A 27,735-nucleotide genomic window follows, 5' to 3' on the forward strand; every position below is an offset into this window, starting at 1 on the left:
GTGTGGTGGGGGCCCTGGGCCCTGCAGGGCTGGTGTGGGGGGTATGCTGGGAGCCATGGGCCCCGTGGTGTGGTGGGGGCCATGGGCCCTGCAGGGCTGGCGCGGGCGGAGTGCTGGGAACCACGGGCCCAATGTGGGTGGTGTGGTGGGGGCCCCGGGCCCTGCAGGGCTGGTGTGGGCGGTATGCTGGGAGCCATGGGCCCCGTGGTGTGGTGGGGGCCATGGGCCCTGCAGGGCTGGCGCGGGTGCTGTGCTGGGAGCCACGGGCCCAATGTGGGTGGTGTGGTGGGGCCCTGGGCCCTGCAGGGCTGGCGCGGGTGCTGTGCTGGGAGCTGTGATGGGGGCCCCGGGTCCTGCAGGGCTGGCGCGGGCGGAGTGCTGGGAGCCACGGGCCCCGTGTGGGTGGTGTGGTGGGGGCCCTGGGCCCTGCAGGGCTGGCGCGGGTGCTGTGCTGGGAGCCACGGGACCCGTGGGGTGGTGTGGTGGGGCCCTGGGCCCTGCAGGACTGGCGCGGGTGCTGTGCTGGGAGCCACGGGCCCCGTGTGGGTGCTGTGGTGGGAGCCCCGGGCCCTGCAGGGCTGGCGCGGGTGCTATGCTGGGAGCCACGGGCCCCGCGGAGCTGTGGCCCTCCGGGGCGTGGAGGCATTTTGCACTGGGCGCAGCGGTGCCAGGGGCTGGCGCGGGGCACGGCCGAGAGCCGGGGGGCCGAGGAGCGGGGGCCGGAGGTTCCGCAGACGGGTTTTGTGCCGGGGGCGGGCGGGAGCCATGGGCCGGGCAGAGCCTCCCGGCTGAGTCGCTCCCACGGCCCCAGGCCCGCCCGAGCCCCACGAGAGCAGCCGCCCTCCCGCCTGGCGCCCCGACACCGGGCCCAGCCCCCTCAGCTCCACGCTGCCGCCAGTCCCCGGCGGGCGGGGGGGCCCGCCGCCTCCTGCCGCCTGACCCCAGCAATGCGCCGGCTGGCCCCGCCCCCACCCGCCTCCTATTGGCCGTAGCGCCGGCCAGTCAGCGGGCGGCAGAGCGGGGCGGGCGATTCCCGACGGAAGCGCCGCCTCCTGGAGGCGAGCGGAGCTCCCATTGGCGGCGGAGGCTGCCCGTCCGGGCGCGTCTGTTTCCGGATCCGTGGGGCGGGCTGGAGGGGGGGAGAGGCAGGGACTCTGCCTGTGAGTGACACACAATGAGGCGAGGGGCCGCGGCGGGGCCGTGAGGGGCCGGGACCGAGCGGGGGGAAGCAGCGGGCCCAGCCATGGACAATCAGGTGAGGAGGAGGAAGTCCGGCTTCCCAGGCACCGGGAGAGTGAAGGGGCGATAGGCCCCTCGCCCCCTCAGCGGCATGGGGGGAGGGGCAGCAGCCGGGCTGGTGCCCCCCCCTCCCCTCAGAGTCATAATTGGGGGGAGGGGCAGGAGCGGGGCTGGTGCCCCCCCCTCCCCTCAGAGTCATAATTGGGGGGAGGGGCAGGAGTTGGCTGGTGCCCCCCCTCCCCTCAGAGTCATAATTGGGGGGAGGGGCAGGAGCGGGGCTGGTGCCCCCCCTCCCCTCAGAGTCATAATTGGGGGGAGGGGCAGGAGCGGGGCTGGTGCCCCCCCTCCCCTCAGAGTCATAATTGGGGGGAGGGGCAGGAGCGGGGCTGGTGCCCCCCCTCCCCTCAGAGTCATAATTGGGGGGAGGGGCAGGAGCGGGGCTGGTGCCCCCCCCTCCTCTCAGAGTCATAATTGGGGGGAGGGGCAGGAGCGGGGCTGTTGCCCCCCTCCCCTCAGAGTCATAATTGGGGGGAGGGGCAGCAGCCGGGCTGGTGCCCCCCCTCCCCTCAGAGTCATAATTGGGGGGAGGGGCAGGAGCGGGGCTGGTGCCCCCCCCTCCCCTCAGAGTCATAATTGGGGGGAGGGGCAGGAGCGGGGCTGGTGCCCCCCCCTCCCCTCAGAGTCATAATTGGGGGGAGGGGCAGGAGCGGGGCTGGTGCCCCCCCTCCCCTCAGAGTTATATTTAGGGGGAGGAGCAGCAGCGGCGTTGTTGCCCCCCCTTCAGACTCATAAAGGGGGGAGGGGCAGCAGTGGGGTTCTTACTCCTCTCATTCAGTGCTTAATTTGTTCTAGGGCTTGCTAGGGCTAAACTCTGGCACTTTTCGGCTTGGCCGTTCAGCGCCCCAGCACCTCTGAGCTTGCTGCATCAGTTATGAATGTAAAAATATGGCTTGAGGCCTGGCACCTCTTTCATTACAAATTAAGCTCTGGTTGCCCCCTCAGAGGCATAAAGGAGAAGGGCGGCAGCAGGGGTGTTCTCCCCTCCCTGTTCCCCGAGAGCCATAATGGGAGGGCAGAGGAGTGGCAGTAGGGCTGTTGCCTGCTCCAGAGGAGTAATGGGAGGATCGGTAGCAGGGCTGTTGCCACCCCCCTTCCCTTACCAAGTGGCATAATGGGGGGGCAGGAGTGACAGCAGTGCTCTTGCGTGCCCACCCAGTGACATAATGGGAGTGAGGAGCAGGAGCCCTCCCATTCCCTCAGAGTTATAATGGGGGTGCAGCAGTGGGGCTGTTTACCTTCTGCCTCCACAGAAGCATTAGGGGGACCGTGCGGTGGGGCTGTTCCCCCCCCCCCCCAAAGGCATAAGGGGACAAAAAAGGCCAGTGGGGTTATTGTCTCCTCCCGTCCCCTCAGAGGCGTAATGTGTGGGGCAGGGGCAACAGTGGGGAGCTGTTGCCTTCCCCTGCTCTCTCAGGCATAATTGGGGAGAGGGGAAGCAGTGGGGCTGTTGCCCCTCTGCCCCTTCAGAGACATGGGGGGGATAATTCAGCTGGCCTGTAGCCAGCTCACAATCTACCCACACACCCGGACATGGGAAGAGGGGTATGATGGATAGCAGCAGGCCTGTTGCTCCCTCACTCAGACATGAGGGAAGAAGGACAATATCAGTAGCAGGGCTCTGTATACTGTCCCCTCCCACAATGGGTGAGCAGAGCGACTGCATCTGAAGGGGCATTGCCTTCTCTAGACATTGTTTGCGGGAGGACCAGTGTCAGCATTAAGGTTATTGCCCTGCAACTCTCCTTCACTCAGGCCTGCTTGAAAGGAAGTCATGTCAGCAGGAGTGCTATTGCCCCTTGTCAGACATGGGTGGGGGAGCGCAGAGGGAGAAGAGGTGTTATGAACAGGGCTATTGCTGGCCCTGGACATGGGGGGAGGCCCTGCATTCTCAGAACAGATATTACCATGCTCGGCCAAGTGGGAGGTCAGGGCTTTATTTCAGATCATCTTTTTTATTTCAGATCATCATTTTTCCCTAGTCTTGTTCTGTGCGTCCATGTATGTATTTTGACTGGAGTGTAACATATCTGCACAAGTACAGGCTTATGAAGTAATACGGGAGGCTCAGTTAGTGCTTGATTGATAATCCAAAAGGAAGAGAGAATAGGTAGATTTGGTGACTTGAAAACAATTGGTACATCAAAAGAAAACTAGAGGGGAGGATTGAAGACTTTCAGTAAAATATTGTAGCGTATATTCATCCCCACCATCACCAGTTGAACAGGGATTTTGTTTCCTGGGGGCATGAAAGGAATCTCTTCCTCCAAAATTTCAGATGGGGCAAATTCAGATATTTTAGGCAGGGAGGTTTTATTTGGATTTCCTTTTAGCTATTAACTGGACCTGAAGAGAATGTCGAGAATAATTCCCACTTGAAGCAGTTCTTTTCTATATTTAATTTTCCCCTCATCCATATAGTTTTAGCTGAGAACTGCATGGGACTTCTTCCCCACTGAAATTGAGGAACCTCCATAAGGTGATAGCCATTTATACTTCTCTGAAGAGTAGAGCGTGTTGGATGCAGTATGAAAATTTAAGGTGTAATTGAAGATACAGAATAAAATGAATCTGCTGTAAAGAATTCCTGTTTGAACATCATGGGAAATATCCCAGATAAACTTGCTTTCAAGAGGTTTCCCCCATGGATGTCAGAATTTAGGTAGACTATCTACACCAGGGGTCGGGCAACCTTTCAGAAGTGGTGTGCCGAGTCTTCATTTATTCACTCTGATTTAAGGTTTCGCGTGCCAGTAATACATTTTAACGTTTTTAGAAGGTCTCTTTCTATAAGTCTATAATATATAACTAAACTATTGTTGTATGTAAAGTAAATAACGTTTTTAAAATGTTTAAGAAGCATCATTTAAAATTAAATTAAAATGCAGCGCTCCCCCGGACTGGTGGCCAGGACCCGGGCAGTGTGAGTGCCTCTGAAAATCAGCTCGTGTGCCGCTTTTGGCATGCGTGCCATAGGTTGCTTACCCCTGATCTACACAATGGTGCATCACCATGTACTAGGTTCCTGTGTGTTGATTAAAACTCAGTTTGCGTTTTTTCTTGGACCTTCATGATTTTTAAGCCTAAAGAAAGGGAAGCATTTGTTAAGAAACAGAAATATCTGACAACAGAGTACCTTCAACTTTAATACAGAGGTGTAGCCCATGGAAATGACAGGTCCCAACGTGCAGAAGAAGAAAATGACCGAGCAAGATAACTTTAAGAGGAAAGGTGACTCAAGAGACAGACATTGATAGAATGGATTAAGCAGTTAATTAGAAGAGCTGGTTCCTCAGTTTCATGGTTGTTGCATGAACTGCTGATCTTTGAAAGTATTTGATGGTGCAGATGATAGCTTGGAAGAAAATTTTTAAAAATCTTTTTGCCATAGAGAAACAATTTTGAAGGTTGGTTTTGTGGTTGAGATACTAGACTGGGACTCAGGAGATCAGAGTTAAATTCCTGGCTCTGCTATAGATTTCCTGTGTGATCTTCAGCAAGTAGCTTAGGCCAAGATTTCAGAAAGCACTCTGATTTTTGGCTGCTCTAATTAAGACTCCTTAAAGGGTCTAGATCAGGGGTGGTGAAACTTACTGACCCGCTGAGCTGCATATGACAATCTTCAGAAGTTCGAGAGCTGGGGCGCACCTGTCAAGGCTCGGGGCTTCAGCTCCGTGGGAGGCGCCTGCCAGGGTTTGGGGCTTCAGCCCAGCTCCGGCTGAAGCCCCGGCAGGTGCACCCTGCAGTGCTGAAGCCCCGAGACTCCCCTCCCTTCTGGGCAGAAGCTCTAGTCCCACCACTCCATTGCAAGGAAGAGGTCCTGAGGCATCCCTCCCCACAAGTCTGGTAGGTGGAGAATGGGCAGGAGCATGGGGAGCTCTGTGAGCCGCACTTTAACGATAAAAGAGCTGCATGTGTCTCATGAGCCACAGTTTGTCCACCCCTGGTCTAGATTATCAGCAATTTCTGATAAAACACCTTCTGAAAACCAAGCCCCTTCAAAGTGTGTCAAGTTTGGACATTCTAAATCACTATTATCATACTCTCAGTTCACCATTTCACATATGGAGAAAATACCCTGATCTCATTTGGGGCCCCTGCATGCAGCTGTAATACAAATAATAACATTCCCCTTAAAAATGCCCATCTGAGACTTGACTAGGTTACGCACACAATTTATTAGTGAAATCAAATCCCTTATTCCTCATAAATCTTAGTTGAGTGGGGATCAGAACCAAGCACCGCCAACTTTCATGTGGGTTTGACTTCTACTTGGTTAATCTTACACTAAATTTAATAAAATGATCAGGTGGTCTAGGCAACTACGTTAGTTTGTATAGGGCACATACTTCAAACTAGAGTAGTACGTACATGGCACATATTCTCAGGTGAGTCTCTGGATCTTCAAATCTCTCCTGAACCCTTTTGGTGTGCTTTTGTGTAATTAACACTTTGCCTTCCCTCTCCTTCATCCACCTACCTCCTTCCACTGTCTCCAAGATATAAATTGTCTGCAGTAATCTGTGCATCTTAATTTAATTTCAGCTGGTTTTTTTACTTTACGTAGTGGGCTTTTTTCCTACTTGTATGGGGCACTATACCCATTTTTTCCCTAGTGTTATCTGTTTAATATTATTTAGACTACACTTCAGAAACTTTAATCAGGACTAGGTCCCCATAGTGCTGGGTGTTTTACAAATACATGCAAAAACACAGTCTCTGCCCTTAAAGAGTCTTGTGATCCTTTCTTTGAAAGAGGTTACATAAATTATTTGGTAAATACACAGAACATCATAGTTACATTTTTTGGTAAATTACATAATTCTTCTACTAGCAAACACACAATAGTGTATTGTCTGTATAAGTCCATGTAAGCGTAGGACATGTAAATCAACTAATGTATGAAACTTATAATGCAACTATGAAAATACATGATACTTGTGTCCTGGAACTTTACTAACTCAAGTGTTGTCAAAAAGCAGTACTATAAAATTTTGTGTGGGGTTTCATAATATTCTAACCCAGTGAGCAAATGTGTAATACTCTTTAGATTATTTTACTAACTGCAAGTGCTGTAAACTATTGGGCTCTGAGAATCCAGTTGTTCTGCCTCTGTCTTCCTGAATGATAAAGATTGTGGAGTCAGAACTTAGCTTACAGCTTAGTTGATGTATCTCTCTTCTATAGCTGTATTGACTCTGCAGAGTTAGGTGTGACTCTGGCACACACAATAGATTTATGATGTTAGAAACCATTTTCACAGTCACTTTTCTTACTGACCACAATTTAGTTTTAAAGAATCACCATGATCTTCTGTGGCAACTTAGTTTCATTGTGATAGACACTTAATTTTCTTCTTGTCCTTCTGATACTTAGTACCTTCTGTCTGTGGATCTCAAAGCTCTGTAAAACAATGTCATCTGGCCTATATTGACCAGTGTCCCACATCTCTCTCCCTTTCCAGTGCACGGTGCAAGTGAAGCTGGAGCTGGGGCACCGAGCCCAACTCCGGAAAAAGCCCACCACCGAAGGGTTTACTCATGACTGGATGGTATTTGTCCGTGGCCCAGAACAATGCGACATCCAGCACTTTGTGGAGAAGGTGGTCTTTCGGCTACATGAGAGCTTCCCTAAACCCAAACGTGGTGAGTGTGCATGTTAACCATCATGCAGTCTCCTTTCTCTGGGGGATAGTCATGCAGTCTGGATCTGGCATTGCACTGTTGTTTCTGTGGAACATTTTCTTAAGGAGAAACAAAACACACATTGCATACACTTGAGTCTTGAGCTTTGCCACTTTTGTTTGAGGAAGATTAGAGAGAAGGTGACCTTTCCTCTAATGAAAGGGTCAAAGGTGAAATGTTTCCTCCCTCTCTTTTTTTGTTACTGAAGCATTAGTATATGCGTGTTTTCAGAGCACTTAATGCCGAGAGAATGGGGACAAATGACTATCATGTTACATGGTGGGAAGTGCCACTGGTGGTTATGCAGCTGTCTTAAGGGTATACACTTGTCATGGTTATTTGTGAGACTCTCATGCTGTGAAAAGCAACTTGAAAGCTTATTGTTCTGTCTTAAACCTGTGCAGGTAATACATATAATGATTATGTCTGTCACAAGTTGGTGGCAATAAAATTGATGTATGGTAGGAAACTGGACTGCTGAACTAGAAACAAATTTATAGAAAGACTTGAATAAAAGTTGCAGTTTGCTGTGCTGGGATCCTTGTCAGCCAGCATAATTACCTTATAACAAACATCTTTATGATGACTATACATCTTTGCTAACCAGATTACTGTGTCACCCAGCACTGAAAATGGTAGTTTGTTTGTTTTCCCCTTCTTGATTCACTTACCTTAAGGTTCACCATCATGCCAACCGGCTTTTCATCAGAGAGAGGTTGGAATAGAGGGATTTTGCAGTCCATCTATGCTATTCCTAGATTGGCCTGAAGGGTTGTTTCAAATGACTCTTTCCCTAACCCGGAGCAAGAGATTGTTGGCAAGGGCTGGACTGCACTGCTAACAGGTTATTTTAACAACTTTAAAATATTGTAGAAACAGTTTAGTAAAATAAAAAAGGCTGCCTGCCATATAGTCTAAAAATCTGAAATCATTTCATGGTAGGATTTTAATGTGAAACCAGAGTTAAAATCAAGTCAATTGACTCTTATTTCAAAATGGCTTTTTTATTGTTGAGAATGCAGGGAATTGTTGGGTTACATCTATTGGCACCTTTACTATGGAGTAAGAGTTTGGAAGTGGGGAAATTAACTTGCATGGTGTTAGGTTTGAGGAAATTGCCATTTCCTAATCAAGCTAATAATTTAAAATTCTTTGAGTGATGGTCCCTATATGTATTCCATATGTGGGTCCACATGTGTGGCATGCGCCTGAGTTTGGAAGTGTTTGGTAGCAGTGTCCTTTGACCCGCACGTGTGTAGTGCATCCCCTCCTGCTTGCGGCTGAGGGTATAATAGGCTGTGTGGGTTGACCTCTCTCCAGTTCCCTCTTACTGCTGCATGGCTTGAGTTGGAACCCCTGTTCCTTTGTGTTCTTAGTTTTTGCAAAAAGAGTTACTTCTGTCCATTTGTTGTAGATAGTCGTATATAGTTGTAGATTGTAGTTTTAGAGTAGATAATTTAGTTAGTGATGTTTTTCCCCTGTTTGGGGAGTGTCCTCCCTCCCTAGGACTATGCCCTGGATTCTGGGTTTTAAAAACTGTCTCTCTTGCCCTCGCCCATTCTCTGTGGGCGACAAGCACCAGAGATGCCTTTGTTGCCTTGGCGAGGCTCACATCATGCCTTGCTGCTCCATTTTTAAGTTCTTCCCGCCCCAGACCTGGGAAGCTCAGGAGCTCCGCCTCCGTAAGTTCCTAATGGAGTAAGCTGTGCGACCACATGCACGCTCGGATCCGGGACCATTGGATTCCCTGTACAGTGGCTGTCACCAGCATCTTGCAAGCCCGAGGTCCAGCGATATCGAAGACAAACAAGCTCCAACATGAGATACTCTCATGGGCACAAGAGCAGATCTTTGCTGCAGACTGTTCCCATGCGCAGCTTTTCCTACCTGAGCTGGGCCAGGTTGGACGAGATGTTGCACACGAATCTGGCTGGACCAGCACACAGGCTTCCCTGGATGGAGGGTGAAGCTCAGTGCAAACAGGATTCAATGGTGACCCTGGTATCTGTGTGTCCGGAGTGCTCACTGGCACACGCACCACCTATCCTGCCATTGTCCCCATGGCTCCTGGAGAATCTGGCCCTGCAGATGCTACCAGGGCCCTCTGGTATCTCCACGGGCACACCAAGGACTCCTGGCTGCTTGGAGCCTCTCTTGTCAGCAGCAGAGCTGATGCTCCCATACCCGCCATTTCCTCTCCTCTCTGGACCCTCACTTGCCTAAGATGTCCCACCTCTTCTGCTGTTGCCGGACAGACCCCACACTGCAGCCCTCCTGTGTCACCGGTTCCCCCACTGCCAGAACTATCCTTGGAGTCGGAGGAGTTTTTGGAGCCAGAACCCTCGTTCTCCCTGAGGTCGCGCTGCAGTTCAGACTTGTATCCCCACCAGCATATGATCCAGCAGCAAGGGTCTGGTACCATTATCTACCGCATCCGCAGGACCTTTCCCCTTGGCTATCCTGGGGACCCTTGCACCCCTACTGCCAACAGCACGCACCCTTCCTGGCATCCTATCGTGCCGCCCCTGCTCCTCCACCAGCACTGTTGATCTCTGAGGAAGAGGCAGACGTTGAACTGAAACCATCTGCTCCGCCGGTCCCAACTGCTGCTCGCTCTTCCCTGGATGAGGCGCTTATTTCCCTCTCACTTTCTCTGCCGGACAACCACTGGCGATATCAGGGTAGCAGCAGACCTGGGAATTCCCTTGGAGGAGATTCAGGACCAACAGATTCAGCTCCTGGACATTCTCCAACCTCAGGGGCCCTCTAGCGTGGCACTACCTATTGATGAGGCCATCCTGCAACCAGTGTGGGCAGTGTGACAGACCCCTGCCTCCTGTGCCCCCACACCGAAGCGGGCAGAGAGGAGGTTTTTGGACCTGCTAAGGGATTTTCTTTTTTCCCATCCACCCCCCAGCTCTCGTCGTCCACACCGCAGCAGAGCATGCATGCCAGCACCCACAGACGTCGACCCCTCCAGACCAGGCAGCAAACCACATGGACCTGCTGGGGAGAAAAGTATAGTCTTCAGCAGCACTACAGTTCCGGATTGCGAACTATCAGGCTCTGCTAGCCATGTACAATTTTAATAACTACGTGAGGCTAGTAGAGTTCCGGGACAAGCTGCCAACCGCGGCAGTTTCAGTCGCGGCTAGACAAGGGGTGCCTAGTGACCAAGGTAGGCCTATAGGTGGCTGTGGACGTGGCTGATAAGTCCCCTCGCTCTCTCACAACTGGGGTCGTCATGCGATGAGATTCATGGGCCCAGTCATCCGGCTTGCCCAGGGAGGTCCAAAATACAATTGAGGACCTCCCCTTTGATGAGAACAGATTGTTACACGACAAAATGGATGAATCCCTTCACTCTTGGAAGGATTCCAGGGCCACGTTACCGTCCCTTGGTGTGTGTATATATATTCTGGCGCCATGATGCAGACAACAGAGCCAGCAGTTCTGTGCTTGCCCCCCCCACTTCCTACTCAGCCCACTACTAGCGTCCCCACATAGGCAGCACCGCTCTCAACAACCTCGCTTCCCCATCTCTTCCACAGCTGCCACAACCACCTCCTCGACCTTCTCCCACCAGAAGTCAAAAGCTCAGTTTTGACATACCAATCGACACCTGAGAACCTCCCCTGACGCCACCTGTGGTGCCTCAGGTTGTCTTTGGGGATCGTCTTGCTCTGTTTGCCTCCAATTGGGGCAAGATCAACATGGACATTTAGGTACTGGAGATCATCCACCATGGATGCTCCATAGAATTTCTCATTCCCCGCCCCACATCAGCTCACTTCCCTATTCCAGGGAGCCATGGAACATGTCCCACTTTACTACATGGGATGAGGCTTCTACTCACCATACTTCCTCATCCGGAAGAAGGGCAGAGGGCGCCGCCTCATTCTTGATCTTCGGGTGCTGAACACCTTTTATCAGAAAGTCCAAATTCCGTATCGTGAAGCTGGCATTGATTATCCCATCTCTTCCCCTGTGGCTCTCAACATGAAGGATGCCTAATTCCATGTGGCTGTTCACCCAGCCCACTGCAAATTTCTCTGTTTTTGGGTAGGACACAACCACTACCAATTCCGGGTCTTTTCGGCATAGTGACGGCTCCGCGAGTCTTCACAAAGTTCTTCACTGTGGCAGCAGCACAAATGCACCACCTTGGCTGTTTGGTATACCCCTACCTAGACGAGTGGCTCCTTGTCGTGCTATGCTGATGGGAACTCACCTCAGCCATTCTTGCCCTTTGCACTCTCCTGGAGTCTCTAGATATTTGCGTCAATGAGGAAAAGTCATTGTTGATACCTACACAGACAATCCACTTTATTGGAGCATGGCTCAACCCCATCATGGCCTTTCTTCCAGCGGACTGATTCACAACACTGACGACCATTGCCATGGGCCTGCACCACAGTCTGACATTGTCTCTCTCTCCGTGGACATATGGCAGCCTGCACCTATGTGACACCACACATGTCTGCACATACATTGCCTCCAGATGTGGCTCCTCTCCATCTATGGACCATATTGTTCCCCAGATTGTGCTGAACTCTCTCTCACATGGTGGACCGATCCTTCCAAGGTCATGGTTGGCACCCCCTTCATCCCTCCCACCCCACAGGCCACCATCACAACAGACTCCTTTCTCGTGGGTTGGGGAGCCCATCTAAACCATCACACAGCCCAGGGAGTGTGGATACTATGGGAAGCCAGGATGCATATAAACATTCTAGAACTGTGGGCGGTCTGTTTTGCATGCCAGGCATTTCTTCCTCTCATCCAGTCCGCGTTCAGTTGCTCTCCGACAACAGTTCAGCAGTTGTGTACATCAACAAGTAGGGCAGCGCCAAGGCTCCCTCCCTCTGCTCCAACTCCGTTCACCTTTGGAACTGGTGCATCAAGCACCATATGAGGCTCCAAGCCATGTACATCCCAGACATCCAGAATTCACTAGCCGACACGCTCAGCAGGACTCTCTACCTCAACCACGAGTGGGAGTTGCACGACGCCACACTCTGGTACCTCTTCGACAAATGGAGCATCCTTCAGTGGGACCTCTTTGCCACTTACGAGAACCAAAAGCTCCCCTTTATTGTTCTAGGGGAGTAATAGGAGAGGACTCGCAGGGTGACACTATCCTCCTCCCCTGGCCAGGCGACCTCTGCTATGCCTTCCCCCCATTCCCCTCCTCCCACAAGTGATACATGAGAACCCTTGGGACTCGTAGCTTTGTCCTGGCCCTGTCAGTTCTGATGCATGGACCTCCTCAGACTCTCCATCCACGCACCGCTCTGCCTCCGAGCACTCCTGGATCTCCTCACACAAGATTGGGGCCAGATCTGGAACCCCAATCTGGGCCCTCTTCACCTCATGGGCTGGTGTTTGGATGAGGCTCGAGGGTAGATAGGGCATGCTCCAGCCCAGCGCAACACATTTTTAACCAGAGCAGGCGGGCATCCACCAGGGCCTGCTGCTGAGCTGAATGGAGATGCTCCACCTCACGGGCTCACCACAATCAACACCAGTGAGTACAATATCTATACCTGTCGTCCTTGACTACCTTCTCAATCTCAGAACGTCGGCAGTGCTCAGTGCCTTTCTTCCTCCCATGGGTGGCACCGCTCTGTTTACACACCCGACCACCATCTGTTTCATGAAGGGTTTACTTAATACCTTCCCGCCAGTAGTCAAACCCACACCCGCATGGGACCTTAACCTTGTTCTCTCCACCCTCTTGAAGCCACCCTTTGAGCTGCTGGCAATGTGCTCCCTTTCCCACCTCTCCCAGAAGGTGATATTCTTGGTAGCCATTACCTCAGCTAGATGGGACAGTGAACTGGTGGCTAGGATGGCAGACCCCCCCCCCCCCCAAACACACACACTGTATTCCACAAGGACAAAATGTCCTTACGACTACACCCTAAATTCCTCCCAAAAGTAGTGTCAGAGTTCCACCTACATTGGTGCATCCTCCTACCTGTTTTCTTCCCCAAACCACACGCCTCCTACGCAGAGAGGGTCCTGCATTCCCTGGATATCTGCTGTGCACTGGCATTCTGCCTCTACAGGACTCGCTCCTTTTGCACATTGCCAAAACTATTTGTGGCCATTGTGACTGATCTAAGGGCCAAGCGCTCTCCTCCCAGTGAATCTCCAAAGGGGTCTCGGGGTGCATCCACGCATGCTACACACAATCCAGCGTACCCCCCGCCTGATGGAGTCACAGCACGCTCTACACGAGCACAAGTTCTCCTGGATACAGCAGAAACCGTGCAGAAAACTCCTGCCACCATTTTGGCAACTTGTAAATGGGCGATAACATACTATCCCCCCACCCTGGAGACTCAGAATTTTTGTTTGCCCATCCCCACCTAATTCCCTGGTGCTGAATGCCATAAATGAGCAGTGTAGAGAGCATTACTCTAGGTCTGCTCCTTATGACAAGGACCAGAAAAGGTCCTTTTTGAACAGAAGGCCTACTCATCTGTAATCCTCCAGTTTTGAATCGCAAACTGTCATGGCCAGGTATGACTACATGAATTGCAACAAGTTTGCATCCTTTATTGAGCATCTTCCAGAGGAGCATAGAGAATGCTTCCAGGCTGTCTTAAGGGAGGGTCTGTTATTAGCCAGATCCTCTCTCCAAGCATCTTTGGATGCTGGAGACGCTGCTGCTAGATGCATCTCCACAGCAGTTATGTGCAAGGCATCGTGGCTACAGTTGCCAGGATTTCTGAGAGAGGTTCAGAATATAGTTGAGGCCCTCCTGTTCAATGGTCAGAAACTCTTTTCAGGAATTTCGGACGTGTCCCTGCACACCCTGAAGGATTCCAGGGCCACATTGAGGTCTTTCAGCGTATACAGTCCTGCTAAATGTCCTCTTATTCGTAGATCTCAAACTGCCCAGAGATTGCACCCAGTACAGTTCTCTGATTTTTACAGAACCACCGAACACACCAGGAAAAGAGATTCCAGAGGAAAAGAGCTTCCCACCCTCCTTCAGCTACTACCTAGTTATCATTGAAACAGAAATTTTCACAGGTTGATTGAGAGCTCAACTCTTCCCTCACCTCTAGTTTGCAAGCCGCAACGTTTTGCCTACCTCCCCACTTCTGGAGGCTGCCTTTCCTATTTCCAACAGGCCTGGCAGCATAGTACAACAGACAAGTTGGTCATAGTGGTTATAACATCACGCTACACCATCTGCTTCATGTTTCTCTTCAGAGACCCCTTTCAGGAGACTATGGCCTTGGCTACACTGGCGCTGTTTAGTGCTGCAACTTGCTGCGCTCAGGGGTGTGCACCCCCCCCCCCGAGCGCAGCAAGTACAGCGCTGTAAAGCACCAGTGTAATCAGAGCCTGCAGCGCTGCACGTTCGCTCGCAGCGCTGCAAGCTATTCCCCTCGGAGAGGTGGAGTACTTACAGCGCTGCGAGAGAGCTCTCGCAGTGCTGGTGGTGTGACTACACCTGCGCTTCACAGCGCTGCCGCGGCAGCGCTGGAAAGTCCTGAGTGTAGCCAAGGCCAAAATTGAGTCAAGAAGTATGCTTCCTCCTTTGTTTAGAAGCCAATGAACGGGTCCCATCCACTCACAGGTGGAAAGGGTTTTAATCAAAGTATTTTCTTGTGACAAAGAAGGATGGAGGGTAGAGGCTGATGTAGATCTAAGACAACTGAAGAAATCTCTTCTCTAGCGGCAGGAGATTAGTTTTGGCCCTCAGCCTACAGGAGCCCTATTTCCATGTAGTGATACATCCCACCACACAGGAAATACCTGCATTTCACCAGGGGCCAGGATCGTCTTCAATACTGAGTACTTCCCTTCAGCCTCTTTTCAGCCCTAAGGCTGTTCTTGAAGGCTTTAGCGGGAAAGGCTGCTTACCTTCATAAAGAACAACAGAGAGTCCTGTGGCACCTTTAAGACTAACAGATATATTGGAACATAAGCTTTCGTGGGTGAATGCCCACTTCGTCGGATGCATGCACCCACGAAAGCTTATGCTCCAATACATCTGTTAGTCTTAAAGGTGCCAAAGGACTCTCTGTTGCTTTTTACAGATCCAGACTAACACGGCTGCCCCTCTGATACTTCATAAAGAAGTAATTTTAGTCTTCCTGTATCTTAATGCCTGGTTCCTCAAGGGCTAATTTTATGAAGCAGTACTAACTTTCACTCAGATGGCTCTCTCCTTCTTCCAAGAGTTGGATCTCCAGTTAAATGTAAAAAAAATCCAACTTAGCCCCTGTACAGAGAATACAGTTCATAGGGTGCATATTTGGATTCATTGATAGCCAGGCTTTCCTTCCCACAGACAGATTCATAACTTTGTCGAATCTGGTTGGGACAATTCAAGGAATCCCCCATACTACATTAAGGAACTGTTAGCAACTCCTGGGTCATATGGCAGCTTGCACCTTTGTGATGGAGCATGCAAGATTATGCCTCTGCTGTTTTCAGGGCTGGTTTAGGGGGACCTATTCCTCAACCAGAGACCGCTTGGACAAACGAGTTACCGTTCCTCTAGATGAAGAACTCCCTGGGTTGGTTGAAAGACCAATTCAATGTCTGCACAGGCGTCCATTTATCCACCCAGCTCCAACAATAACAGTGACAACAGATGCATCACTGTTATTGTGGGAAGCACACCTCAACATACTCACAACTCAGGGCAGATGGTCACCTGAGGAAACTGGTCTTCAGATCAACTTATTAAAACTCAGGGCAGTCAGGAATGCCTGCCTTCAGTTCCTGTCCCTCATCAAGGGCAAATCAATCAGAATCATGATGGACAAACAAGGAAGAACAAGGTCCATCTCTCTGTGTGCCAAAGTTATGAAGTTATGGAACTGGTGTATTAGCCCATCAGATTGCTGTTTACCTTCCTGGAGTTCAGAATGCCACAGCCGATATGCTCAGCAGGTGCTTCTTCCAGGACTATGAATGGGAGTTGGACTCTCTCATCCTTCATGGGATATTCCAGAGGTGGGGACTTCCTGTTGAGAATAGGTGCACCTGTGGAAGTGCCCCTTATTCTGCTCAAGAGGAGGTCTAGATTGCCTTTCTTTTGGGAGACCCTTTCTCCTTCCTTGGACAAATGGGGCTTGTTCTACCCATTTCCCTCCAATACCACTAATTCTAAGAGTGATGAACAATATCAGGCAGGAAAAGGCCAGGGTTATCCTTGTTATACTGACCAGACTGAGGCAAGCTTGGTATCCTTACTTGCTTCACCTGTGTGTCCAATCGGCACTCAAGCTTCCGACCTTCCCTCATTCCTCTCCCAGGATGCGGGTCATGTGCTTCACCCCAGCTTAGGGGTCTTCTGTCTCCAAGTATGGCTCTTACATGGTTCCCAGGATTAGAGTACTCCTATCAAACAGATGGACAAGTATTACTAAATGGTAGAAGGCAGTCAACTTGAATTACTTACCTTCAGAAATGGAAGAGGTTCAATCACTGGTGTCAACCTCATGCCTTGTGCCAGAATCTTCTTTGCTCTCAGTTGTCCACTGGACTTATTTAATAAACCCAATTTTTTTTAACTGTTAAGGTTCATCTTGACTCGATATCAGGATTTTATTCCCCACTAGAAGGGTTTACCTTTACCCCAGGCTAAGAATCCTACTCCAACATGGGATCTCAATCTTGTACACAGATATGGAGGCTGCATAAGGTTTGATCTGCTTCTTACTTCACTTAGCTACTAGAAAGGCCATTTTCATAGATATCACATCAGCCCACAGGGTTGGAGAATTTGGAGCCTTGATGGCAGCAGACCCTTCATTTATGATATTTTTTTCAAGAACAAGATGTCCCTATGACTGCACCCAAAGTTCTTACATAAGGTGCTGTCAGATTTCCATTTTAACCACTCTGTTTATCCACCAGTATTTTTTCCTAAACCATATAAATCTCAGTGGGAAACTTCCCTTCCCATAGATGTATGACAGGCATTGGTCTTTTATCTGGATAGGACCAAGCAGTTTTGGAAATCACCTAGACTCTTATCGCAGAAAAATCAAAGAGATCCATGACCTCTTCACAGAGACTGTCAAGCTGGATCTCTGGGTGTATTACTGCTTTCCGTGATGCTGCTGGTGTTTTGCCTCCCCAAAGAACTATGGCACACTTTATCAAATCACAGACAATTTCCATGGTGTTACTCAAAAACATTCCAGTGTCTGAGATGTGCGGAGCTCCTACTTGGGCTTCAGTGTATACCTTTTCTAAATATTATGCCTTAGTCCATGCTGCCAGATCTAGTGAGTCTGTTCTGGTGTACTGTCTTCAGTCTTTTGTACTTAATTCTGAAGCTCGCTTCTCCCTGTGAGGATACTGTTCGGGAGTCAACTGAAGTGGAGAAGCCCTAGGGACACTACTTGAAGAAGACGAAGACGTAGTTGTTACTCACTTTGTGCAGTAACTGTGGTTCTTTGAGATGCGTGTCCTTGTGGGTGGTCCACTATCTGCCCTCTTTCCCCTGTGCTTCGGACTGTTCTTATTGGATGCTCAGCTAGAGAAGGAAGTGAGTGTGGTTTCCCCCATGCAGCCCTGTATACCTTTGCAGCGCAGCATGAGATTGTATAGGGTGCATGCGCAGGCCGAACAGACACTACTAACAGAAAATCTCTGATTGAGGGCTCATGAAGTCACTCGCACATGAAGCGAGCACCCATAGGGTGCACATCTCCAAGAACCACAGTTACTGCACAAAGTGCACACCTTTTATTTTTGAGGGTAGCGGGCGAGCAGTTTTCCTACCCCTAATTAAGCATATGATCTTTTTCTGTGTTATAAAGGTCAAAGGTTTGCCTTGCATTGTCAGAGGCTCATTTCTCTTCCTTGTAATTGCTCTGATCTTGGATATTGTTACATGATGTCTGAAGCTAATGTTTGTTTTGCTTTTTTCTTCTTAGTGTGCAAGGAGCCTCCTTACAAAGTGGAGGAGTCCGGCTATGCTGGTTTCATTATGCCCATTGAAGTATACTTCAAAAATAAGGTAGAGTTGTATTCGCCTAATTGTTTTGATTGCTTTGAACTGCACCAGACAGTTAAACTACCTGGCAAAAATGTGCTAAATTATGTGACCATTTTGTGTGGTTTTTATTGCTCTGATGAACAGAAAATGACTCTGATTGTTGGAAGTTATAGCAAGCTTTCTGCCAGACTTCGAAAGGAAACACTCCTGTCTGGTAGAGAGGATGTTCTATAGAAAGGTAATATAAGGATAGTGTAGCAAGTTATGGGCTTGTCTAAACACAAGTTGGTATAGTTGTACAGATCCCCAAGTGGGGGTGCAGTTATATTAATATAAAGGTGTGTATACCAGAATAACGTATTTGTCTTGCCGTACAGGAGTAAACTATAAGCACCTTTTTATATTGGTTTAATGTCTTCCACACTAAGGATTGTACTGCTATTAATTTTTTAAAAAAAAACTCACACCCTTAACCTAAATAGTTATACCAGTATTAATATGGTGTGTAGACACAAACCTAAGACTTGTGTGTCTTGGACATAGTAATTCACAATAGATACTATAGGTCTGAGTTTATGTTCACCCCAAAAGAAAATGCTAACGACTATAAATCTTAAGATTCAACTATAACAATGTGAAAGTTAAAATGTAGTACAGTATTAGCTGCATATAGTGAAGATAAAGTTTAGTTCTGTCTCAAAAGTCCTTTGCCACATGACTTGAAGAAAGTTACAGAGAAGGGATTTGTCAAACCAATTTTGCACTCGCTGGTTGTATATTCAATTTCAAATTAACTCTTTGTTGTGATTGAGTACTGAGCGTTCCCTTCTTTTGGTTACTACACAAAAAATTTAATAAAAAGCAACAGAGGGTCCTGTGGCACCTTTAAGACTAACAGAAGTATTGGAGCATAAGCTTTCGTGGGTGAATGCCCACTTCATCAGACGCAAGTAATGGAAATTTCCAGAGGCAGGTATAAATCAGTATGGAGATAACGAGGTTAGTTCAATCAGGGAGGGTGAGGTGCTGTGCTAGCAGTTGAGGTGTGAACACCAAGGGAGGAGAAACTGCTTCTGTAGTTGGATAGCCATTCACAGTCTTTGTTTAATCCTGATCTGATGATGTCAAATTTGCAAATTAACTGGAGCTCAGCAGTTTCTCTTTGGAGTCTGGTCCTGAAGTTTTTTTGCTGTAAGATTGCTACCTTTACATCTGCTATTGTGTGGCCAGGGAGGTTGAAGTGTTCTACAGGTTTTTGTATATTGCCATTCCTGATATCTGACTTGTGTCCATTTATCCTCTTGCGTAGTGACTGTCCAGTTTGGCCAATGTACATAGCATTGCTGGCATATGATGGCATATATAACATTCGTGGACGTGCAGGTGAATGAGCCGGTGATGATGTAGCTAATCTGGTTAGGTCCTGTGATGGTGTTGCTGGTGTAGATATGTGGGCAGATTTGGCATCGAGGTTTGTTGCATGGGTTGGTTCCTGAGTTAGAGTTGTTATGGTGCGGTGTGTGGTTGCTGGTGAGAATATGCTTAAGGTTGGCAGGTTGTCTGTGGGCGAGGATTGGCCTGCCTCCCAAGGTCTGTGAAAGTGAGGGATCGTTGTCCAGGATGGGTTGTAGATCACTGATGATGCGTTGGAGAGGTTTAAGCTGAGGACTGTAGGTGATGGCCAGTGAATGTTCGGTGTGTTTGTCGGCTTTCCCTTTGTAGCTTGTGGAGCTCTGACCTTTATTACTGAAGCAGTAATGAACTGGTGAGCAAGTCCAATAAATTCCCCATGTTTTGCCACAGAGGGAGCAACTCTGACATAGCATTGGAAGCTTTTTTTGCCCAAGACTGCCATCGTTCTGAGGCTGGCACATGGGGGAGCCCAAGGCATGTAAAGAAAAGTGGGGATTGCAGTGCCTGGGGCATGAGGGTGGGTGATAGAAGCAGCTTTGCCCAGACCCACAAAAGTAATGAGATTTTAAATAGAGAAAATTTGTGACTTCCTTCTGATTTTTTGAAAGCTTTTAGGTGAAAGCCACACCTCCCCCTTCCTGCACTCACTTCAGGTTCAGAATTCACCTTTAAATACCCAAACAAAAAATGTGATCCTCTCCCCTTTGGCAGCTGGGAGGGGACTCTCCTAATCCCTGGTGTGGGTGAACAGTCATTCACTTGCTCTTCACTTCTCTCCCCATCACTGTCTTTTCCTCTCTTTCATTTTCCTCCCATTCTTTTGCCCCACTTGCATTCTCCCTCCATGCTACCTTATAATCACCTGTCTTTCACATGCCCTCAGTCTCCCATCTCCCCACATTCTCTCTCCTGCACCCACATTCGATTGTCCTTCCTGCCCTCCATATTCTCTTGCTTTCCCTGTCTTCCTCCCCTATTCACATGCTCGTCAATGTCCCCTCTTTGCCACCTAATGGCATATAGGGCTGCCACCTTCCCTGAATATAGCTTGGTTTGACCCTTTTGGGGAACAATGGGAGGTGGTGGCCATCATTGCAAAAGACTACTTAAATCTCCTCCTTCACAGATATTAGGGACATGGTGTCCATCTTAACTGATAAAAGCAGGGGTGCTCTCTTTCCCATTGAGAACAATGGGAGGCGGTAGCCATTTTGAGGGTCTTTGCAGAGAAGGAAATGCGAAGAGGGGAGGAGGAGAAGAGAGGAAAATCCCAAAGATCTGGAAGTGGAGGAGAAACAGAAAAGAAGATAAGGAAGAGAGAGGGCAGGATTACTAGAGTCCTGCAAATCTGCGGATATCTGCTTTATATCCGTGGACCATGTTTGCAGATCAGATGCAGATACAAATTTTGTGTCCATGCAGGGCTCTAAGGATTACTGTTGGCTTATAGGGGAGCGTGCTTTCTCGCTGAGTGATGAAAGTGACATTAAGGCACTGAACAAACAAATAACTAAATGTTTATTACTTAAAGGCTGTATCGTCCCCAAGATCTGTGTGCAAACCTACTGATGTCAACGGCAGGCCTGCTATATATTGTGAGCACATATAGTCCTGAATTTATATTACAGTTATGGGTCATAATTAAATATGGAACTTGGCCCTCACTTCCAAATGAGTTTGATGCCCCTGCTTTAGCTTAGTTAGAAGTTTTGGATTTGATACAACAATCAGTTAGTGAAATACTCTGTAGCCTGTATCTGTGCAGGAGGTCAGACTAGATCAGGGGTTGGCAACCTTTCAGAAGTGGTGTGCCAAGTCTTAATTTATTCACTCTGATTTAAGGTTTCGCGTGCCAGTCATACATTTTAACGTTTTTGGAAGGTCTCTTTCTATAAGTCTATAATATTATAACTAAACTATTGTTGTATGTAAAGTAAATAAGGTTTTTAAAATGTTTAAGAAGCTTCCTTATAATTAAATTAAAATGCAGAGCCCCCCGGACCAGTGGCCAGGACGTGGGCAGTGTGAGTGCCACTGAAAATCAGCTCGCATGCCGTCTTTGGCACGTGTGCCATAGGTTGCCTACCCCTGGACTAGATGATCACACTGGTCCCTTCCGGTCTTAAAATCTCTGAATTTCGACAGTTTTGGTGTATGGTTGAAATGTGTCCATGTGGTGACTCAGAGGTGTTCGTCAGTTTTGACCCTCATATTGTGTTCCTGTAGGTGAATTGAGAATTACAAAGGGTTTAGGCCCTGTAACAATACCACTTTTAATAGGCTTTTGAAAGGTTGAGGGGTAGGAGGGTGGAAACAAACTGGAGTGGCAGTGGACCCCTAATCCACGAGGGTACATCTTTTTCATGGTTTGCTTAAATTAATTTTTAATTCCAAGGTTTTAGTCTCTCCTCTAACTCTTCCACTTTCCCATTTGGTTAGTTTCTGAATGGTTGCTAAGAGGGGAAGGTAGTGGTGGTTGGAGCCAGTGTCGTCTTTACCTTTTGAGTAATGAAGCATGTTGCCATCTAGTACTAGTGGAGAATCTTACTTTGAGAGTATCTTCAATGAGCTTCTTCGGGTTCTTCTGGGCAGCCTGGTATAACGCTGCCAGTCAGCTCTGTCCTCTGCATTGTCTCACTGCCCAGTTGGAGTTGGGAGAGTCAGCAGCCCCAGCACCTCCCTAGCTGGAGCATGTTTAATTCTGGTGCCTCTCTGAGGGTACATCTACACTACAGCGGGGAGTCGATTTAAGATACGCAAATTCAGCTACGTGAATAGCGTAGCTGAATTCGACGTATTGCAGCCGACTTACCCCGTTGTGAGGACGGCGGCAAAATCGACTTCTGCCGCTTTTTGTCGGCGGCGCTGACTACCACCTCCGCTGGTGGAGTTAGAGCGCCGATTCGGGGATCGATTGTCGCGTCCAGACGGGACGCGATAAATCGATCCCCGAGAGGTCGATTTCTACCCGCCGATTCAGGCGGGTAGTATAGACCAGACCTGAGAAGGCAGAGATGGCAGAGTTCTGAAGGTGTTGTTGGGAGCTGTTCTTACCCCCCACCCCATGTGGCCCTGCCTTGACTCTGTGTGTTCACCTTCACTATACCGTAATTTGGTTCATCATGGGTGGGTGAATGCTTAAATTCTTGTCCTTTTGACTTGGAAAAAGATCCTAATGATCTGAAGGCAAATGATTTGAGTCCTCCACAATGTCAGAGTAGTCTATGTGGGCAATAAGACTTTCATACCATAAAGGTGGGGGGGGGGATCCTTTCATTGGCTAATCTAATGCTGGTGGCCAGCTAGAGCGCCTGCCTCTGGAATCAAGCCTGAAAATAAAATGGAAGGTTCTCAGCAGATTTTGTGAAAAGCAGTTTTGTGAAAGTGAAATTGACTAATAGTAACTGCCAATTCATTTGGGACTGTTTGACTGAAAATGTTAGCTTGCCCACTTCTATTTTTAAACCCTTTCTATTTCTTCCTGTAATTGGATCAGTATGAACTGGTTACAGTAAATGCATTGCAATCTTTCTCCTACTCCTTCCCCAGAAATCTGGTGGTATTGAAATTTCTCACAGCCTGCTGCTTGTTTCCAAATACATATATCGGAACAGCACCCACTTAAATCTACAACATAAAATATAGGTATGGTTTGTGGTTTTCAACCACTATTATTACATTGTGGACACTGACCAAATGATTATAAACTATCAAACCTAAAGAACCAAATACAGTTTCATGTTATACCAAGATCAGACAGAAGATATTAATGTGATAGGTATCAAAAAATATTGCATTAAGACCTAAATAAAGTTTACCATCTTCAAACTGCAGTGTTAAAAAGAGATGATTTTCAGTATTTACATAATGGAATACATACAGTGAAACTTAATTTATTCTCCATTACTAAGAAGGGAGATGGGTGGGGAAGGAGAGATACCAATTTGGTTCTTATCCAACATTTTGCTTTTATTTAAGAGCTTTTTTTACTTTGTCTAATATTTGTTTTGGAAGAAAACTTCTTTTGCATTAGCAAGTCTCCTTCAGGGTTTGAGTTAATTGTTTATGGTGATCCAAAAGAGTGTAACTAGGAGAAAAGGGATGGAATGAGCGAAGGAAAACTTAGGCTAAATAGCAGGAATCTTCCTGTCAGTGAGATATATTAATTTGTGGAATCGTCTTCCAGGGAAATTGTGGAGAACCCATTTTACCGGAAACACTTAAAACTTTACTGAAGAAAGCACTTTTAAGGTGCCGTAGGGGAAAATTCCTGCACCGATTGGGGGTGAGAAGGGATAGATTTGACCCCTTTCATCTGTTGTTTAATTGTAGTATGCTGAAAAAAACAAGAATTTAGTTTACTATTTATTTGGTTCATGCTTTAAATCTGAACACACTGTGATCTTACATTTTTCAATAGCATTCCTTTTCTGTTTCTTAATCAGCCCTGCAACATTTTCTAGTGAGCTGCTGATGAACAGAGAAATATTTGTACTTTTGTATTCATCTTAAATTCATATTTGTTGCTTTGTTTTAGCCATTTTCTTTTTGGATGGACTGGAGTTTGTTCAGTATGGGTATGTCTACGCTATGAAATTAGTTCGATTTAATAGAAGTCGATATTTTAGAAATCGATTTGATACTGTCGTTTGTGTGTGTCCCCACTAAGCGCATTAAGTCGGCGGTGTGCGTCCACAGTACCGAGGCTAGTGTCTACTTTTGGAGCATTGCACTGTGGTAGCTATCCCACAGTTCCCGCAGTCTCCGCCCCCCCATTGGAATTCTGGGTTGCACTCCCAATGCCTGATGGGGCAAAAATATTGTTGCGGGTGGTTCTGGGTACATGTCATCAGCCTCCCTCCCCCCCCCCCCCCATGAAAGCAATGGCAAAAAATCGTTTCTCGACTTTTTTCCGGGGTTACCCGTGCAGATGACATACCATGGCAAGCATGGAGCCCACTCAGCTCACTGTCACCATAAGTCTCCTGGGTGCTGCTGACAGATGCAGTACTGCAGTGCTACCCAGCAGCAGCTCCTGCCTTTGCAAGTTGGCAAAGACGGTTACCAGTCATACTGCACCATCTGCTGCTGTCATGGGTGCTCCTGGCCGGCCTCGGTGAGGTCGGTCGGGGGTGCTTGGGCAGACATGGGAATGACTCCCCAGGTCATTCTCTTCTTTAAGTTTTGTCTAATGGAGATTCAGTCCTGCCTGTAATATCAGGCAAACAGCCGCTCTGGGTCAGAGCCCCAGACATCCCGCAGAAATGATGAGCTGCATGCCATTCTAGGGGGTGCCCCTACAACAACCTCACTCATTGCTTCCCACCTCCCCCACCCCTCCTGGGCTACCTTGGCAGTTATCCCCCCATTTGTGTGATGAAGTAATAAAGAATGCATGAATTTGAAACACTGACTTTATTGCCTCTGCAAGCAGAGATCAAAGGGGGGAGGGGAGGGCAGTTGGCTTACAGGGAACTAGAGTGAACCACCATTCTGCACTTAGGGTAGGTGCGACCACATGGTGCTGCCGACTGGGAGAGCAGCCTGAGGCAGAAGCCTCTAGCTGGCATGATATTCCAGGCAGGACTGAATCTCCATTACACAAAACTTAGAGAGAATGACCTGGAGTCATTCCCATTTTTGTCCAGGCGCCCCCAACCAACCTCACTGAGGCCGGCCAGGAGCACCCATGTCTGCCCAGGCACCCCCGACCAACCTCACCAAGGCCAGCCAGGAGCACCCACGGGACGACGATGACGGCTACCAGTCATACTGTACCGTCTGCTGTCCGCAAGGCAAGGGGATGCTGCGGTGTAGCCCTGCGATACTGCGTCTGCCAGCAGCACCCAGGAGACATACGGTGACAGTGAAAAAAGGCGAGAAACGATTTTTTCCCATTGCTTTCACGGAGGGGGACAGCTTGACGACATGTACCCAGAACCACCCACGACAATGTTTTTGACCCATCAGGCATTGGGAGCTCAACCCAGAATTCAAATGGTTGGCGGAGACTGCGGGAACTGTGGGATAGCTACAGTCGTTACTCGCCCTCCTTCCGTGGGAGCAACTGCAGACAATCGTTTTGCGCCTTTTTCCCCCGCGCAGACGCCATAGCGCGGCAAGCATGGAGCCCGCTCAGATCGTCACGGCAGTTATGAGCACTGTAAACGGCACGCGCATTATCCTGCAGTATATGCAGTACCAGAACCTGCAAAGGTAGGCAAGGAAGCGACGGCAGGGCAGTCACGAGAGTGATGAGGACGTGGACACAGACTTCTCTAAAAGCACGGGCCACGGCAATTTGTCCATCCTGGTGACAATGGGGCAGGCTCATGCCATGGAATGCCGATTCTGGGGCTGGGAAACAAGCACAGACTGGTGGGACCGCATAGAGTTGCAGGTCTGGGATGATTCACAGTGGCTGCGAAACTTTCATGGAACTTCGTGACTTGCTTTCCCCTGCCCTGACGCGCAAGAATACCAAGATGAGAGCTTCCCTGACAGTTCACAAGCGAGTGGCAATAGCCCTGTGGAAGCTTGCAACGCCAGACAGCTACCGGTCAGTCAGGAATCAATTTGGAGTGGGCAAATCTACTGTGGGGGCTGCTGTGATCCAAGTAGCCAAAGCGATCTTTGACCTGCTGCTATCAAGGGTAGTGATTCTGGGAAATGTGCAGGCCATAGTTGATGGTTTTGCTGCAATGGGATTCCCTAACTGTGGTGGAGCGATAGACGGAATGCATATCCCTATCTTGGGACCAGAGCACCAAGGCAGCAAGTACATAAACTGAAAGGGGTACTTTTCAATGGTGCTGCAAGCACTGGTGGATCATAAGGGACGTTTCACCAACATCAACGTGGGATGACCGGGAAAGGTACATGATGCTCGCATCTTTAGGAACTCTGGTCTGTGTCAACGGCTGGAGCAAGGGACTTACTTTCCAAACCAGAAAATAACCGTTGAGGATGTTGAAATGCCTATAGTTATCCTTGGGGACCCAGCCTACCCCTTAATGCCATGGCTCATGAAGCCATACACAGGCAGCCTGGACAGTAGTCCGGAGCTGTTCAACTATAGGCTGAGCAAGTGCAGAATGGTGGTAGAATGTGCCTTTGGACATTTAAAAGCGCACTGGCGCAGTTTACTGACTCGGTTAGACCTCAGCGAAACCAATATTCCCATGGTTATTAGTGCTTGCTGTGTGCTCCACAATATCTGTGAGGGTAAGGGGGAGACGTTTATGGCAGGGTGGGAGGTTGAGGCAAATCGCCTGGCTGCTGATTATGTGTAGCCAGACACCAGGGCGATTAGAAGAGCACAGCAGTGCGCATCAGAGAAGCTTTGAAAACCAGTTTCATGACTGGTCAGGGGCCTACGGTGTGAAAGTTCTGTTTGTTTCTCCTTGATAAAAACCTGCCCCCTTGGTTCACTCCACTTCCTTGTAAATAAACCGCCCTCTCCTCCCCCCTTTGATCACCACTTGCAGAGGCAATAAAGTAATTGTTGTTCAAAATTCATGGATTCTTTATTACTTTGTCACACAAATGGGGGGGATAACTGCCAAGGTAGCGCAGGAGGGGTGGGGGAGGAGGGAAGCACCGGGTGGGGTGGGGGAGGAGGGAAGGGCAAGGCCACACTGCACTTCAAAACTTATTGAATGCCAGCTTTCTGTTGCTTGGGCAGCCCTCTGGGGTGGAGTGGTTGGGTGGCCGGAGGCGCCCCCCCCCCCCCCCCACCACGTTCTGGGTGAGAAGGCTATGGAACTTGGGGAGGAGAGCGGTTGGTCACATGGGCTGCAGCGGTGGTCTGTGTTCCTCCTGCTGCCTGTCCTGCTCAACAATACACCGGAGAATATGAGTTTGATCCTCAAGTAGCCTGAGCATTGCTTCATGCCTCCTTTCATCACGCTGACGCCACATCTCCTCTCGCGCGTCCCTCCTGTCCTCTCGCGCGTCCCTCCTGTCCTCTCGCGCGTCCCTCCTGTCCTCTCGCGCGTCCCTCCTGTCCTCGCGTTCATTTTGTGCTTTCCTGCACCCTGACATTGTCTGCCTCCACGCATTCTGCTGGGCTCTTTCAGTGTGGGAGGATTGCATGAGCTCAGAGAACATGTCATCGCGAGTGCATTTTTTTTCGCCTTCTAATCTTCGCTAGCCTCTGGGATGGAGATGATAGGGGGAGCGTTGAAACATTTGCAGCCGAGGGAGGGAAGAAAAAGGGAGAGTAGTATTTAAAAAGACACATTTTAGAGAACAATGGGTAGAGTCTTTCACGGTGAACAAAGCTGTTAACATTACATAGCACGTGTGCTTTCTTTACAAGGTCGCATTTTGACTCTTATATTGAGGGCCTGACGGTTTGGT

General features: G+C 48.9%; 1 protein-coding gene across 8 annotated transcripts in view; it reads left to right on the forward strand.

The window, feature by feature from the left end:
• The first annotated feature begins 1,095 nt into the window (after nucleotides 1–1,095).
• MLLT1 (MLLT1 super elongation complex subunit) overlaps nucleotides 1,096–27,735 on the forward strand; it is a 69,456-nt gene continuing 42,816 nt past the window's right edge. For 7 of the 8 annotated variants that reach the window (XR_010594881.1, XR_010594882.1, XM_024105779.3 and 4 more), the window contains exons 1-3: nucleotides 1,096–1,255; nucleotides 6,761–6,941; nucleotides 17,900–17,982. Coding sequence is in view for 6 of the 8 variants with exons in the window: in XM_024105779.3 (XP_023961547.2) it covers nucleotides 1,244–1,255; nucleotides 6,761–6,941; nucleotides 17,900–17,982 (276 nt within the window). In the remaining 2 variants the exon portion in view is untranslated. The remainder of the gene's footprint in view (nucleotides 1,256–6,760; nucleotides 6,942–17,899; nucleotides 17,983–27,735) is intronic. The other variant, XM_024105781.3, reaches the window with a different exon arrangement.

Source organism: Chrysemys picta, chromosome 25, assembly GCF_011386835.1.
Source record: "Chrysemys picta bellii isolate R12L10 chromosome 25, ASM1138683v2, whole genome shotgun sequence".
Taxonomy (NCBI): domain Eukaryota; kingdom Metazoa; phylum Chordata; order Testudines; family Emydidae; genus Chrysemys; species Chrysemys picta.